The sequence below is a fragment of the Podarcis cretensis genome (genome assembly GCF_951804945.1).
Source record: "Podarcis cretensis genome assembly, chromosome: 13".
NCBI classification, from domain to species: Eukaryota; Metazoa; Chordata; class Lepidosauria; order Squamata; family Lacertidae; genus Podarcis; species Podarcis cretensis.
Genome location: NC_137182.1, coordinates 38,401,348 through 38,417,730, shown reverse-complemented (window position 1 = coordinate 38,417,730; position 16,383 = coordinate 38,401,348). Strand labels below are relative to the sequence as shown.

The following is a 16,383-nucleotide window of genomic DNA, read 5'->3' as shown; positions in this document are numbered from 1 at the left end:
AGCAAACAAACAAACAAACAAAACTTAAGGGGAATCCCTTCCAACCCAGTAGCTTCAGAATACTGTGGTACCTCAGGTTAAGTACTTAATTCGTTCCGGAGGTCTGGACTTAACCTGAAACTGTTCTTAACCTGAAGCACCAGTTTAGCTAATAGGGCCTCCTGCTGCTGCCGCGCTGCCGGAGCACGATTTCTGTTCTCATCCTGAAGCAAAGTTCTTAACCTGAAGCACTATTTCTGGGTTAGTGGAGTGTGTAACCTGAAGCGTATGTAACCCGGGGTACCACTGTACTGAATCAGTTGGCAGGAAAAACTGATGGTGTTTTTTGGGGGGGGTGTGTGTGGAATGGTCTGGCTGGCTGAAAGGAGCAAGGGACGAGGGTAATGTGGCTGAAACAATTAGGGAAGCTTCAAAACTCTGCTGCTGGGGCAGGTGTGAAAGAAGGCAAGAACCACCCTCTGCTCTGTTTCCCTCCTTGCTGGGGAGAAATGCATGAAAGATTATGGAGAAAGAGGCACAAAGAGATAAAAAGGACATCATTTTTGTCTGGACAGGTAATTTCCTGGTTCATACTGAGTTTATTTTTAAATGTCCTCAGAGGAAAGTGAAAGTAAGAGCTGCCCATAGGTATAAGTGGATAACATCCAAAATGTTTATGCAACTGGAATTGGACATCATTGTGTCCACCCACCCACACAGCAAAACTCCAAAAGGTAGCAGCAAAGACGAAAGAGCTCCTTTTCTTTTTAATGCAATTCTTATTCAGTGTGAAACATTTAAAGATATTTTTTTGCTAATATAAATTCCAAAGCAAATGTGGTTCACATTGCCAGCTGGAAAAGGTAGACTTGAGGTTTTTAAAAAAATATCTTGTTGTTGTTGTTTAGTCGTTTAGTCGTGTCCGACTCTTCGTGACCCCATGGACCAGAGAACGCCAGGCACTCCTGTCCTCCACTGCCCCCCGCAGCTTGGTCAGACTCATGCTGGTAACCTCGAAGACACTATCCAACCATCTCATCCTCTGTCGCCCCCTTCTCCTTGTGCCCTCCATCTTTCCCAACATCAGGGTCTTCTCCAGGGAGTCTTCTCTTCTCATGAGGTGGCCAAAGTATTGGAGCCTCAGCTTCACAATCTGTCCTTCCAGTGAGCACTCAGGGCTGATTTCCTTCAGAATGGAGAGGTTTGATCTTCTTGCAGTCCATGGGACTCTCAAGAGTCTCCTCCAGCACCATAATTCAAAAGCATCAATTCTTCGGCGATCAGCCTTCTTTATGGTCCAGCTCTCACTTCCATACATCACTACTGGGAAAACCATAGCTTTAACTATACGGACCTTTGTTGGCAAGGTGATGTCTCTACTTCTCAAGATGCTGTCTAGGCCTGTCATTGCCCTTCTCCCAAGAAGCAGGCGTCTTTTAATTTCGTGGCTGCTGTCACCATCTGCAGTGATCATGGAGCCCAAGAAAGTAAAATCTCTCACTGCCTCCATTTCTTCCCCTTCTATTTGCCAGGAGGTGATGGGACCAGTAGCCATGATCTTCGTTTTTTTGATGTTGAGCTTCAGACCATATTTTGCACTCTCCTCTTTCACCCTCAATAAAAGGTTCTTTAATTCCTCCTCACTTTCTGCCATCAAGGTTGTGTCATCTGCATATCTGAGGTTGTTGATATTTCTTCCGGCAATCTTAATTCCGGCTAGGGATTCATCCAGCCCAGCCTTTCGCATGATGAATTCTGCATATAAGCCCCCTTATTTAATTCTTGTCATAGACAAGGAGACTTGGGTTGTGTCAAGATAGGTCCATTAATTTTAAGTAGAACTTAAGTTAGCCATGCCAGTGGGCCTCCTCTGGGTATGACTAAAAGCGAGTCTATCCTGTCAGGGAGATGTGCCAATCTCAGATTCAGGGATTTTCTTACCCTCTAAAACCCTTCATGTTTTGGGACCTAATATAATATCTGTTTAGGAAAGGCTTTGGCTATAATGCAGCCCTGAAGTAACATTCACACAGAAGGCTGGAGGCCAGGGGACATTTTAACCTCTAAGTAGTTTGCAACAGTCCTACAGTGCTGTTGTCCAGAGGTAGAACCTTACTGCAGCCTGGGGTTTGACCAAACATGGGGCAGTAGCTTGCAACACAGCTGTAATGTTATCCTTAGTTTTTAGTTGTGTGTTTCAGGTTGGCTTGAGAGATTAGTAATCAACAGTGTAGCTGTTGCAGCGTAGCTCACTGCTGTCTCCTTACTGCAGGTTGAGAGACTTTGCTGAATATAGGGGAGAATGTTGGTTCAGTTCGTATTTTGATGGGAATCTACCTAACCTGCACTTCCCCAAACAACATGTGGACAGGTAGCCATAAAAAATTAACACCTCTCTGAATTTTGCGGTGCAAACTTCAGCTATATACAAAAATGTGTACGTTTGAGGGAAAGTGTGCATAAATGTGCATATATTTCTGAAATAAACACACAAAGATGCATTATATGAAGGGGAACTAGTGTGTATATTCTCAAGTGTGTATATTTGAGAAATGTGTCCTAAAATGCTGACAGCTTTTGTGAGGACTTTTAAAAATAAAAAATTAAAAAGTAATTGCATATTGATCTGGAAAACTGAAACCATTGAAAAAGAGAAACCGAAACTGATGCGTTTGCCCATCCCTAGCTGGGAGGGAATATTTTATAGGAGTAATGCAGTACTCTAATGCCCTGTTAATAATCCCTAGTCAAGTTGCAGCGAAAGTCAAAACTGAAATTGTCCCCTGAAACCAACCTCCAGCCATAATGGGGGGCGGGGGGGGGGGGTCATCATGCTTGGGGAAACTCCAAAGTTTGCAGAAGTTAAAATAAAATAAAAGTATATTGGTGGCAGTTGAGGGGTAGTGGAAGAAACAGAATAAATAATAATAATAATAATAATAATAATAATAATAATAATAATACCCTGCCCATCTGGCTAGATTGCCCCAGCCACTCTGGGTGGCTTCCAACACATAGAACAACAACAACAACAACAACAACAACAACAACAACAACAACAACAACAATAATAATAATAATAATAATAAAACAGCAAACATTAATAGTAACAATCTGATCCAGTATAAAAATAACTTTAAATTTGAGGGAGTGGAAGACTGGGCTGTCCCGCTTAGGTGGTTTGACAGGCAGGAACCCCTAAACAGGAGCAATAGCTTTAGGAGGAAGGAGATATGGTGGTCTCACTTGTTAGACTCCTAATGAGGACATGGACTGGCAATAGTACAGTGGACACCCTTTCTGCCTTCTGGCCTTAAAAGCCCTGTAAGGCCAGCAAAGGAAAACTTGCTTTACCCCTTGGCCAAAATTTAAATCTGTGATTCAAGATTGGGAGTCAGGAGAATGTGTGTGTGTGTGTGTTTGCGCGTGCACATGTGCAAGTGCAGTGTGGGAGCTAGTGTTGTGTAACCGTTAGAGTGCCGGACTTTGACGTGGGAGACCAGGGTTCGAATCCCCGCTTAGCCATGAATCTCACTGGGTGACCTTCGGCCAGCCACACACAAATTCTCAGCCTAACCTACACCGCAGGGTTGTTGTGAGGACTCATGGGAGTGGGGAGTACCATGTCCACCACCCTGAGCTCCTTGGATAAAGATGTAATAGATAAATAAATGCTGGGAAGTGTACCTCTTTGAGCAAGAAGGAAGAAGCAGCAAAGGCAAAGGACCATCCGTAGCGGTATTGGAAGTACTGCTCTGAGCCACTGGGGCGGTTCATCACTTCGTCATTGATGCTGGAGATGTACAGAACCAAGCCCACCACCAGAGAGAGCCCTGCAGAAAGAGCACAGAGGGAGAGGGGTGGGAAGGAAGGAAGGAAGAGGCTGTTATTTTCAGCTGTTCATAAAGGCCTCACTTGTGGGGAGGAGCCACAGCTCCAGTAGCAGAGCCCCTGCTTCACAAGCGCCAGAAGGTCCCAGTTCTAATCCCTGACATATCTAGGTAGGGCTCAGCATTTTCAGTTTGAGACCCAGGGAGAGAGCTTCAGCCAGTCAGTGTAGACCAGGGGTAGGCAACCTAAGGCCTGGGGGGCGGATGCAGCCCAATCACCTTCTCAATTTGGCTCACGGATGGTCCAGGAATCAGTGTGTTTTTACATGAGTAGAATGTATGCTTTTATTTAAAATGCATCTCTGGGTTATTTATGGGGCATAGGAATTCATTCTTTTTTTTTTTGCCCAAAAAATAGCCCGGCCCTCCACATGGTCTGGGAGACGGTGGACCGGCCCACGGCTGAAAAAGGTTGCTGACCCCTGGTGTAGACAGTATTGAGCTACATGGACCAGTGATCAAACTCAGTACAGTGGTACCTCATGTTAAGTACTTAATTTGTTCTGGAGGTCCGTACTTAACCTGAAACTGTTCTTAACCTGAAGCACCACTTTAGCTAACGGGGCCTCCTGCTGCTGCTGCCGCGCTGCCGGAGCACAATTTCTGTTCTCATCCTGAAGCAGAGTTCTTAACCTGAAGCACTATTTCTGGGTTAGCGGAGTCTGTAACCTGAAGCGTATGTAACCTGAGGTACCACTGTATAAGGTACCTCCCTCGGTTCGTATGTTGTACCACAAACCTACCTCACTCTCCACATTTAGCTCAGAGCAGAGATGCCACTGCAACCAGCAACACACAGCAACACACTGCAACACACACACACACACACACACACACACACACACACAAATGCACACACATCACCCCTTTATGGGTTCCTTTCAGACTATATGTGCTGGGTGGTGGTGGTCAACAGCATGCCAACATTTCTGTCTATTAATTATATCATATAGAAGACAACCAGAGCTACTGTAAATCCAGCCTGCTCCTATCTACATAATTGCACCCCTTCAGCTGCATAGCTTCACCCTGCATTGCATTTCTTGGTCGTAGCAGCATGTGACAAAGAGAAAGAGTGCTAAAATGCAGCTGGCTCAGTAGTGCAGCACGTTGCCGTACTGTGCTTGTGCTGCAGCATCACAGACAGGCCAATGTGCCGCTCTTCTGTTTCCCATTAAGGGCCCAGTGCTGCCCTTTTCGGCTGCTCACAAATTTACTTCTGGGGTTGCCTTGCAGCCATTGCTATTCAACTCTTAATATCATCTGAACTAAAGAAGGCCAACCTGGACGTAATTGCCTTCCACAATCCGTTCTTCCCTTGCCATGCAATTAGAACTATAACATTTTTGTTCAGCCTCACTTGCCTGGCCCCACTGCCTTGGCCCCCATAGCCCCTCTGTCCTCCACCCCTCCAGATGACAGATTAAACACACTTATTCTCTAAGTAGAACTGATTAGGCTCTGCAAAGCTTTGGAATTTTTTGGGTTGTTTTTTTTTTTACTATTTTATTATATATTTTATCAGAACTGGCCCAGCCATTATATGGGGTAAAGCTACTGCTTCAGGAGGCAGAAACCCTGCAGTTGACACGCCCATGGGTGCCCCACCTGCCCCACTGCCTCCACCAGTGATGGAGAAGCGCTACTGCCATTGGCGCCAATTTCGGGCAAGATCATGTCCATTTGTGATAAGATCTTGCCTGAAATCGGGGGGGGGGGCTTGAGGAGCGCACAAAATCTCATGTGATTTGGAGTGAAATCTCACCTGAAATCAGTGTGCCCTTGCCCAAAATCAGTGCCGGTGGCAGTGCTGCTTCAGATGCAGCTGGGTGAGGGCAGGAGAAGGTAGGTGGTGGTGGCAGGGGCAGGGGAAAGCAGCGCTTCCCATTTCATCTCAAGTGGTGAAATGGGATGTAAAGGTAAAGGGACCCCTGACCATTAGTTCCAGTCGTGGCCGACTCTGGGGTTGCGGCACTCATCTCGCTTTATTGGCCGAGGGAGCCGGCGTACAGCTTCCGGGTCATGTGGCCAGCATGACTAAGCCACTTCTGGCGGACCAGAGCAACGCCCGGAAATGCCGTTTACGTTTCCGCCAGAACGGTACCTATTTATCTACTTGCACTTTGACGTGCTTTCAAACTGCTAGGTTGGCAGGAGCAGGGACCAAGCAGCGGGAGCTCACCCCGTCGCGGGGACTTGAACCGCCGACCTTCTGATTGGCAAGTCCTAGGCTCTGTGGTTTAACCCACAGCACCACCTGCATCCCTACAAAACGGGATGTACCAGCCCTGTATTTCATTATTACATTTTACCCCACCTTTACTTCCAAGGAGTTCAAGGTGGCTTTCATGGTTCTTCCTCTCACCACTTTACCCTCACAACAACCCTGAGAGGTAGATTAAGCTGAGAGGCAGCGACCAGCCCAAGGTCACCCAGTGAGCTTCGTGTCTGAGTGGGGATTTGAATCCTGGTCTCCCAGGTCCAGCACTCTAGCCTTTACATCATGCTGGCCATCTACTATGACCCGCTGCTTTATTACTACCTGTATTTGTTGCTACTTATTGTATTAATGTTTTAATAAATATGCACAGGCAGGCAGCACCATTTGTTCCTCCTCCTCTGGTCCTCCCCCCCCCAGACCCCAGTATGGATGTGGGCCTAAGGTTGCCCTGCCCACTTCCCTCTTCTTCCCCCTCCTCCTGCACTGGTGAATGCAATGGCAGCAAAATAGTCTGAGGGAGGAGGCAGAAGTGGACAAAACTGGGCTTTTGTCGTAAATCTAAAGGCCGTTTTGTGTTTCGGTTGTGTTCTGGCACTTCTGTCATGCTTGAGTTGGAGCGTGACAGAAGCGGAGGGTGGATGCGGCAGGATGCAGCTCTTTGCTCCCTGCTTTGATGCCATTCCTCCGCTTCATCTCCTTCTCCCATGCTGGCCAGGGAGTTGTGTCCCCCCCCCCCAGGCCTCAGCAGTAACACCAGCTCACCTGCCTTCTGAAGTGATGGCTGCTTACTGCTGGAGCTGGTGGGCAGGGAAGCTAATGGGAGGTGAAGCCAGAGGCAATTCTGGGTTTTTTTCCTGTCGTCCTCTCTTGCAAAAATACAGTGGGTGCTTTAGCAATTCTCAGGCAAAAGCATCAGAGGAGAAAAGCTGGACACAGAGAAACTTCACATTTGTACAAGCCAGCATCCAGTTTCTAAATATCTAGCTGGATAAATGAGTCTTTATAGCAAGTGTCTGCAAGTTAGGGGTTTAGCCTTGTTTTAAATGCATTTGCCCTTTATGGTTTTTTAAAAAACTTTTAAATTTTATATGTAAGTTGCCTTGAGATGATGGTTTAGAAGGTGATTTATAGTAATAATTCTGTAATTTTTCAGTTCTGCTTTTACCAAGATGGATGGAAAGAATGCCAGGAAGTCTTGGAATAATAAGAAAATTATTAATATGGCTCGGGGAGTGGGGCAGGGCATGAGACTGCTGGACTTTGGATTTGGGGTGTAGAAAAAATAATGGTAGGACCTTGCTCCTGGCTTCTGAAATATAAGTGTTGGTGGGGGGGGCAGAGAAAGGGTGTAACAGGGAAGGCATATCGCTACCTTTCCCAGCTCCTTTCTAATTGGTGCTTCTTCAGGGTGTTTGAAGAGAGCATTGCTGAAGCTGTCTTGGAGAGGAGAGTGATAGCTCAGGGGCAGAGCACCAGAAAGTGCCAAATTCAATCCCCAGCATCTCCAGGTGAGGCTGGGAATGATGCTTGTCCGAAATCCTAGATAACCGCTGCCAGTGAGATCAGATGTGAGGAAACTGTGACCCTCCAGGTGTTGTTGGGCTACATCTCCCATCATCTCTATTAAATGGCAATGCTGGGTGTCCAACAATATCTGGAGGACCACAGACTCCCTGGACCTGAGGTAGGTGGACCAATGGTTTCCTTGGCAAAAGGCGAGTGCTCATTCTAAACTCTATAGCAGGCCATGTCAGCTGGTAAGTGATGGGAGTTGTGGTCCAAAATAGCCCTAGACTATGCGGGTGGCGTTGTGGGTTAAACCACAGAGCCTAGGACTTGCCAATCAGAAGGTCGGCGGTTTGAATCCCCGCGATGGGGTGAGCTCCCGTTGCTCGGTCCCAGCTCCTGCCAACCTAGCAGTTCAAAAGCACATCAAGTGCAAGTAGATACATAGGTACCACTCCGGCGGGAAGGTAAACGGTGTTTCCATGCGCTGCTCTGGTTCTCCAGAAGCGGCTTAGTCATGCTGGCCACATGACCTGGAAGCTGTATGCCGGCTCCCTCGGCCAATAAAGCGAGATGAGCGCCGCAACCCTAGAGTCGGCCACGACTGGACCTAATGGTCAGGGGTCCCTTTACCTTAGGAATCTTCAGAGACACAGTCCTCAGATGATGACACTCTCATGTGGAGCTACAGTCACTACAGCCTACCTCTCCTCCCCTGAACCCTGAGGAGTCACCTCTGCCACAGACACCAAAGGCTGGATCACAGATTTCAGAGGATTGGAAGATCTCTATGAAGAGATCCCCATAGCTTGAAAGCCCAGGGCCTAGAAGAAGCAGCCAATGGCTGCAGGATAAAAACTTTGGCCTCACTGGCCAAATGAAGCATTCATATGGTGTAGTCGCTAGTCAATAAATAGCTAAGCGAGGCTATGAGGAACTATTTATTAGGTGCTTCAGGGCATTGACTCAGTAATGTATACAGTCTGGCTCAGCTGCATGATTGCTGACCATGGTCCTGGAATCCACACCTTGACCCTTCTCCAAGGTGCTGATCCTTGCCTGTGCTTTTCCTTCCTATCGGCCTAGGACTATGGACCTCCTCTGTGCTTGGGCCATCACCCGTGTTGAGAATCCTCACAGAACAAGGTTGCGAAAGGCTACTCTGTGGCTTGTCAATTCTTAACAGAAGCCACCACCGCACTACAAGGGTTATAGTCCCCCTGTTGCCTTGACCTATCGCTGCTCCACTCTGAAGACTACCATGCAGGGTTTATTTAGCTATCCAAAATGTCATGGTTAGCACACAGATTCCAGGAATAAATTGCCCTCTGATGAATGTTCCCCCACACCTCACCAGAGAGGATGAAGAAGATTCCTGAAACGAAAGCCAGGATGGTCCTCTGGGGGCGGATATGTCCGATGTTGCTAATGACAAATGCTGTGAAGACGAGAAAGAGGCTGACCATAGGGAAAGGGGTGGCTGTGCGGATGGTCTCTGCCAAGAGAAAGAGAGAAAGAGAACAGTCAGATTTTCTAAGTTAAATTTGAGTCAATCGTCTTCACCAAAGCGCAGTCCTAGAACCAGGTTTGAATGCTCAGATTTCTGACATGTGAAGCAGTTGTATTCCTTGGAGAGCCCCCTGAGCACACACAGATATATTCCCCCTACTTCCTGAGTAACCACAGGCTGCATGCATTCCTTTAGGAGTAAAAAGGCTGGGGCTTCTAGATGGGCTTAAACTGGAACTCTTTCTTTTAGAAATGACCCCACAGTACACACATCAAGTTTCAGTGAGTTGGATGCAAAATCATGCCTGGTTCTCTGCAAACTCTATTTATTTAAACTGAGATTCCTAACATAGCCCTTTTTCTAGAATTTGATCTTACAGACATCACAGATGAATACTCCACACATAAAATAACTCACATCTGAATGTGGCAAGCAAATGTAGTAAAATTTCTAAAGTAATTTCAGGATTGAGCTTTGATTAAATGGAAGCGGGGAGTAAAAGGAGGGGAGCAGATGATAACATGTGGGACTGAAATGTTTGAGGCAGAGCTGGCTCAAGACATTTTGCTGCCTGAGGCAACAGTGCAAAGTACCCCTGAACATGTACAAAGGCTACAGACATACCTTACAACTGAAGCATGGCAACTGTGGTTTGTTAAGGGGGCTGGAAATTGCAGTTCTGTGAGGGGTAAACTACCATTCCTAGGATTATTTTTTGGGGGGGGCATTGTGCTTTAAATGTATGGTGTGTGCACATCCAAAATTGACTTTAAAGGAACATTTTATTTCAGATCAGTAGGTAGAGCAAAAAAATTAATACTGCTATGCCACCTGCCATCTCTTCCTATAGGACCATATATGTGGCTTCCCAGAATTAAAAGAAACTGAGGCAGGGGCAGAGGTAAACATCTGCTATGACATTCAATAAAGTGGGTCCTGGATCTGCAAAGGTTGAAGATGCCTGAATTGAAACGTACAAAAGTATGTAAACCGTAATACATGTGCCATAATAATGTAAGCTTACAAGTGCTACACTAGATGCATGTCCACCACGTATCAAAACATCTCTTTGCCCTTACATTCAAGAGTCCTTATCTTTAGACACACACACACCTATTTGATGGACAAATGTGCATGGGTGATAAAACTAAACCCCTTGTATCTCAGTTGTTTCCCAGGCACATGGAACATTTCCACATACAGGTGAATTCTTATTTGCATGCAGATGGTCCACACGACAAAACAACACAGTCCATCGGATAAATGCTTGCACCAATACATTCTGGAACCGATCCAAAGTGTTCTTTTCATTTTTGAATATGATCTTAGGTCAACCTTAGTCTATCTTATTTGCCAGGCCTTCTTCCCAAACCCACAAATTTGACTTTGGTATACAACATGAAGTATACCTTTTCACACACAAAAATTGAGTTTTCCAGAACATGAGATTCAGTTACCCCAAAGTTGCCTTTCTAAAAGTCTCTTTAAACTGAGTGTCAACTGCGATTCCTGATAAGGTGATTCCTGCTTCTGTTAAAAGGGCATGAACCCCATTTGTATTTGGCAACCCTGAACACCAAAGCATCTAACCTTGATGGCTCAGAACTCAAGCTAAGGACTCCACCATTTTTGGACAATGTCATTAAAAAAATTAAGAGTGCCACTGAATATGTGCGGAGTTGATTGCCCTCCACTCTGTGGAACAGCAGCTTACTACTAGCCATTTCTGGAACTACAAGGTTCAGTACTAAACAATAAGACACCTCTCTTGGCTGGAACCGAGGCCTAGTCTGCACATGCCGCAGATCTGAGGAGGTTGAATTCTGAGGTGGTAAATGTGCAGTAGCATTTCAGACTTCAGCTGAATGCATCACATTTTTGAATACTCCCTCGGTTTCTTCATTTGTAAAGCCCTCCCTGTAAGTTAAAGAAACAACCACAACTATAATTAGGGAGGTTCTGGCCTAGCCTGCTCCCCGCTGTGTTGGTTTGTGCTTGTTGGAAGATTTCTTCTGCTAGGGGAGAATTGAAAATCCAACACCCTTCCTCACAGCTCAGTTGTAGAGCTGGAAACTCTTAATACCACCATTGTGGGTTTGAGCCCCATGTTGGGTGAAAGATTCCTGCATTTCCTGGGAGGTTGGACTAGATGACTGTCATGGCCCCTTCCAAGTCTACAATTCGATGATTCTTCCACCTTTTTCTAGGTCCCCTCTACACCTCCAAAAGAATGGATCATGGCAGGGTGTTGAATGCCAAAGGTGGTAGAGTGGACTGTGGGGAGGAGATAGTTCTCCGTGTAAATACTCCCTGCAAGTAGAGAACTATATACTGTCGGGGTGCTGCTACTGGCTACTGGCTGCTTGCCCAATGAAGCAGAGAGACAGAGAAAAAGCGAACTTTTCAGTTCCTTTTTATTATTAGAATTACCAGGACAAAATTCCATCCACACCGTTCATTATCCGGCATTGCCTCGAGTGAAGCTCCACTTCCTCTTCTCTGTACTTCCCTATTCATCAGACTCCTCCTCCCTCCTATGGCAGCTGTCAAGTGCCACCCACCTCTGAGCCCTCTTCTCTGCCATTCTCAATGAACACCTGGTTTGGGGTGATAGAACAGGTTCTGGGGTACTCTCCAGCGACAGCTTGTGTCAGCCAGCCACTGCTCAGGCTCTGCCTGTTCTGTGCTACCTGGTTCTTGCTCCTCATCTTCCATTATTTCCCAACTTCTTCCTTCTTCTGGGTTGTGACCTGTGTTGAACCACTCTTCTAGTTCTATACTACCAGCCCCTTCCTCCTCTCTGGAAGGCTCCTGGGCAGGCTGTCTCCACCATTCCTCTTCATCTGCCCAGTCCCTGACATATACATATGCTAGAAAAATTCCAGACTTATCCACTTTGCTTTTTTCTACTCACAGAGAGGTTTTTAAATAATAATAAAAAGCAGGAGAGCATTGAAAAGTGTGATCCCCATGCAGCTGAAGTAGTATAATGTATTCTGCAATCTCCTTCCCACCTTTAACTATTAAGTATGTTCACCCAGTTAGCATTAAGGCAGATGCAACTAAAAAATAGCCCTCCTTCCAGCAGGAATTCAAATATTTAATGCTAAAGTTGTCCCTAAATTACTATATGGCTGCGAAGTATGGACTACAGCAATATCAGGTAACTTGGATCGCCCACTTCACATGTTTTTGAGATCTCTTTCCGGTGTCCCGAGATGTGTCTCAGGTGCAGCCCTACGACTTGAGTTCGCCCAGCCCTCAATTGAAAAACGAGCATGGAGTCGAGCCATTTCCTATAGCTCCCACCTATTAGCATCGGATGCTCGAATTAGAGGTGGTTTCTCCAACCTGATCCTAAGAGATATTCATAATTCTCCTTGGAAAACTACAATTAATCTCAAATTCCGCTCTCTTCTCAATCTGACCCGCAAAACTGTTTTTAACTTAGAGTGTATTAGCCCGGCGGCCCTACCTTCAATCAAAAAGAAGTTACAGCAACTTGATTTCTCTAACACAGCTTCCCATGCAAGAGGGCCGTGTTCAGGCTTAGCCCTAGCTATTCCACCCCCTGAAGGGATCCCTCTATACTGCTATACAATTCCTTCGGAGGCTAAGCGAAGGGCCTTCACCTGTGCCCGTCTCAACTGTTTCCCTACAGCAGTTTTGTCGGGTCGCTATTCCAGAGCTCCCATCGCAAATAGAACATGCACCTGTAACGACACGGCTCTGGAGACTATGGAACATGTAATGCTCTTCTGTACCAACTGGACAGATGAAAGATCTCGGTTTCTAATTCCTCTCGTGAACAAGCTTCATCTCCCAATCCAGCCCTGGATAGTGTCCCTTCTTCTGCAGGATTCTGACTGTTGGATTACCGAGATGACAGCTAACTTCCTGCTTAGTGTGATGAAGAGGAAAGCGGCACCAACTTCTTCTTTAACACCACAGCCGTAGTCGATATGCCGCACAATCGAACCTGTTTTTGCATTCTCTGTCACTCGATGTTTTAAATCCCCTGTCACTTTTGTTATCCTCGTATTCGCCTTGGACGATATCTACCTTTACCTCCCCCCCTATTTTATGCTGTTATTTCTATGTATATTATGCTATGGCCACACGGCTAATGCAATAATAAAGTTGTTGTGCAATAGCCCTCCTAGGGGCTAGGGTAGCCAACGTTATGTTCTCCAGATGTTTTGGACTAAAATTCCCATAATCCCTGGTTATGACCTATACTGGCCAGAGCTGATCAAAATTAAGAGCCCACAGCATCTGGAGGGCACCATATTGCCTATTCCTGATCTAGGAAGAGGACACATGCTATATGATTCCAGGAGAGAGAGAAGGGGTAAGGTGAAGATCACTCCAGAGTTTGCTCCAGCTGCCTATTCACTGGGTCATCAGTCATCAACTGCCCAGTGGGAAGAAAAGAGAGGGACTCAGGCAAAGACCATCTCAGAGCTTCCAGTGGTGGCTGGAACCCATTGCTACTGGTAGGGTGGGAGGCAGGGAGTCCAACAGTAGGTGGCGCCAGAGCGAATGACAGACAGAGCTGCCTGCTGGACTGGTTGTCAATAAAAAGGCAGGTAGGTAGTATAGGGCCTGGCTGAGGGCAAACTGAGGTTGGTGGGGCAGCGCCTTATGGACCAGCCTCCATGGACCTCCTCCAGTGGAACTCTCTGCTTGCCACCATTTTACCACAAACTGGGAAGGATCCTGAACGCTTTGTTTAAATTGCTGCTGTTTGCCGTGGTTTCTTTAAAACATAGCTTAATGTTTCTTGCATGCCACCTTGGGAAATAAATTGTTCAAATAAATATAAAGCCTGATGCTGTCCCCGTTCCACCTCATTAGCTTTCGCTTGGCAACGGCAATAAAACTTAGCGCACGATGATTATGTCATCCCATGCAGTTTAGATTGCCAGGTGTTAAAGCATAGAAGGGAAGACTGAGCTACGGAGGTGGTGAATTTGGCTGCAGCCTGGAAATGGAATATTGCTTGTGTGACATCACCATTAATGACGAGCTGCAGAAATCTTCTCGCTGCTGCTCTGGAAATTCAAAATATTTTTCCAGTTGAGATTATAAGAGCCTAACTATTCCTTCTTTTGTCCAGTAGGGGGCAATGATATTCTCTCTCTCTCTCTCTCTCTCTCTCTCTCTCTCTCTGAATCAAACACACACACACACAATTATCTCAGTTCTGTTTTCAAGATTAAGTGTTTAGTAACTGCATGAAATAAATTTGGTACTCCGGGAGGGAAACTTGAGAAGTTATGTCATAATCAGAATAGAATTGTTGTCAACTGACCAGAAAAGCAAGCTTGTGCCTTTTGAAAGTAGATTGATTTTGCAAGAGAACAGCAGGTGAGGCTTTTCATAGCATGGAGATCAATGGTAGCTCCTCTGCTAATGCCTGCTGCATGTCAGTTCACTTGTTCAGAGCCCTGGGGCTGATTGAAAAGTTGGCAACCTTGAAACCAAGCTACTGTTAGAAGTAGGGTTTTCTTTTCAGGTAACCTGGCCTCTCCAGCTCCCACTGCAAAGGCCCTGCTTGTTAGCCTTAGCAGTCAGTTTTCTAGCTTTATTGCCTATGTTGGTTCTTCATAGCCAAGGCACACAGCACAGTTGTCAAGGCCAACTAAATATTTTCAGGGCAGAGCTGTGGTGGTAGCTTCCACTCCTCTCCTCAGCTTAAAGCAGTAGTGACACACACCCTCCCCCAAATGAAAATGGGGGCAGGTACACAAGGGGCAAATTTGGTGTGTGTGTGTGTGTGTGTGTGTGTGTGTGTGTGTGTGTGTGAGAGAGAGAGAGAGAGAGAGAGAGAGAGAGAGAGAGAGAGCTCTGTGCCACATGTAAGAAATTTTTAAAAGCGAAACAATGCAATATTTTCTGCTAATGCTCCCATCTTTTCTCTGAAGTTCCCAGTACAGGGTGGCCAGAATAGAAGGTTTGCTTAGGATTTCAATGTGAACCTCCCCAATTTGCACTTTCCAGAAAAATATATGAACCGAGAATCCTTCAAAATTCACACATCTCCCGAATTTTGTGGTGCGGTTCTCCAGCCAAAGAATGTGTACAAAAATGTGTATATTGGGGTGGAAATGTGCATTAAAATGCCTATATTACCATACAACATGCATTATATTGGGGAAAACTGCTTTAAATAATGTGTATATCACACAAAATTGCATACAGGAATGTGTCTATTGGAAGAAATTTGCACTAAAATGCAGACAAATTTTCATGGAGACTTTGAAAGCATACATTGCAAACTGAAGCAGTAATTTGGAGGACAGAACTTAAGACTGGTGAAACAAGACGTGGAGAGAAACCAAGTTGGCAGGTTCCTCTATTCCTAGTACTGCAAATGTGACAGTTGTACAGAAAAGGGAATTTCAGCAGGTGGAACTGGCGTGCCAAGATCACCTGTGGAAATTTCCTCTTTTACACAACTGTTAAACACTCAGGAGCCCTGCCTGGTTTATTCACCTGGTCGGCTTAGCTCCTATTGATTTTGAGGGAGCTAAAAATCTTCCCTACCCCAGTTCTGTCATCACTGGACAGACGTGAGCCCACAGGGAACTGCTCTCTCACTCTCTCTGTCTGCTGGAAATAAAGAAAAAGCGCTATTCTGTCTGTGGAAAGTGCCTTTCCTTTAAGTAGCCCTAAGGGTCCTGCAGTGGCAGTGGGATGGAGGGTTACTTGACCAGGGAGAGTGCTGCTCCCTCTAGCCCCCCCCCCATGCCACTTATGCCTCAAAGACCTTCATCAACATTGTGCTCTTCAGATGTTTTGGACTACAACCCCCATCAGCCCCCAAGCTGTGGTGACTAGGGCTTATGGGAGTTGTAGTCCAAAACATCTGAAGGGCACTAGACTGGCAAAGTTTGACCTAGGAGGAGAAGCATTGTGTCAAGTCCACCTGAAATGCCAGGTGCCACACAGACAGTCCCAAGCAGTTAGCAAATATGTGTGTTTTGTGTTTTGCATGAATGGTGAACTACACCAAACTTGAGCAATTTTGGCTGTCTCTGGCTTGGTTGTCCAAGCTGCAGGTAACCAAAATCCAAACTGCACTACTTGTTGAATAAGTGGATATTTCCCAAACTGTGGTCCATAGACCACCAGCTTTATTCAGGTTCATACAGAATTCAAATCACAGACTTCAGATTATAATACAAAGCAATGTAAGAAATAAAAGACGCAATAGAAATACAATTAAAGAATCGTATAGCTTCTAGCACGTTAGAATTGCCACAGCAGGTAGA

At 45.9% G+C, this 16,383-nt stretch overlaps 1 protein-coding gene across 1 annotated transcript in view; it reads right to left on the bottom strand.

The window, feature by feature from the left end:
- The window catches only part of CACNG7 (calcium voltage-gated channel auxiliary subunit gamma 7), a 41,521-nt gene that overhangs the window by 4,375 nt on the left and 20,763 nt on the right, over positions 1–16,383 (bottom strand). The window contains exons 5-6 of the mRNA XM_079951233.1: positions 8,951–9,091; positions 3,667–3,812 (exon numbers count right to left, since the gene is read on the bottom strand). Coding sequence (XP_079807359.1) covers positions 3,667–3,812; positions 8,951–9,091 — 287 coding nt within the window. The remainder of the gene's footprint in view (positions 1–3,666; positions 3,813–8,950; positions 9,092–16,383) is intronic.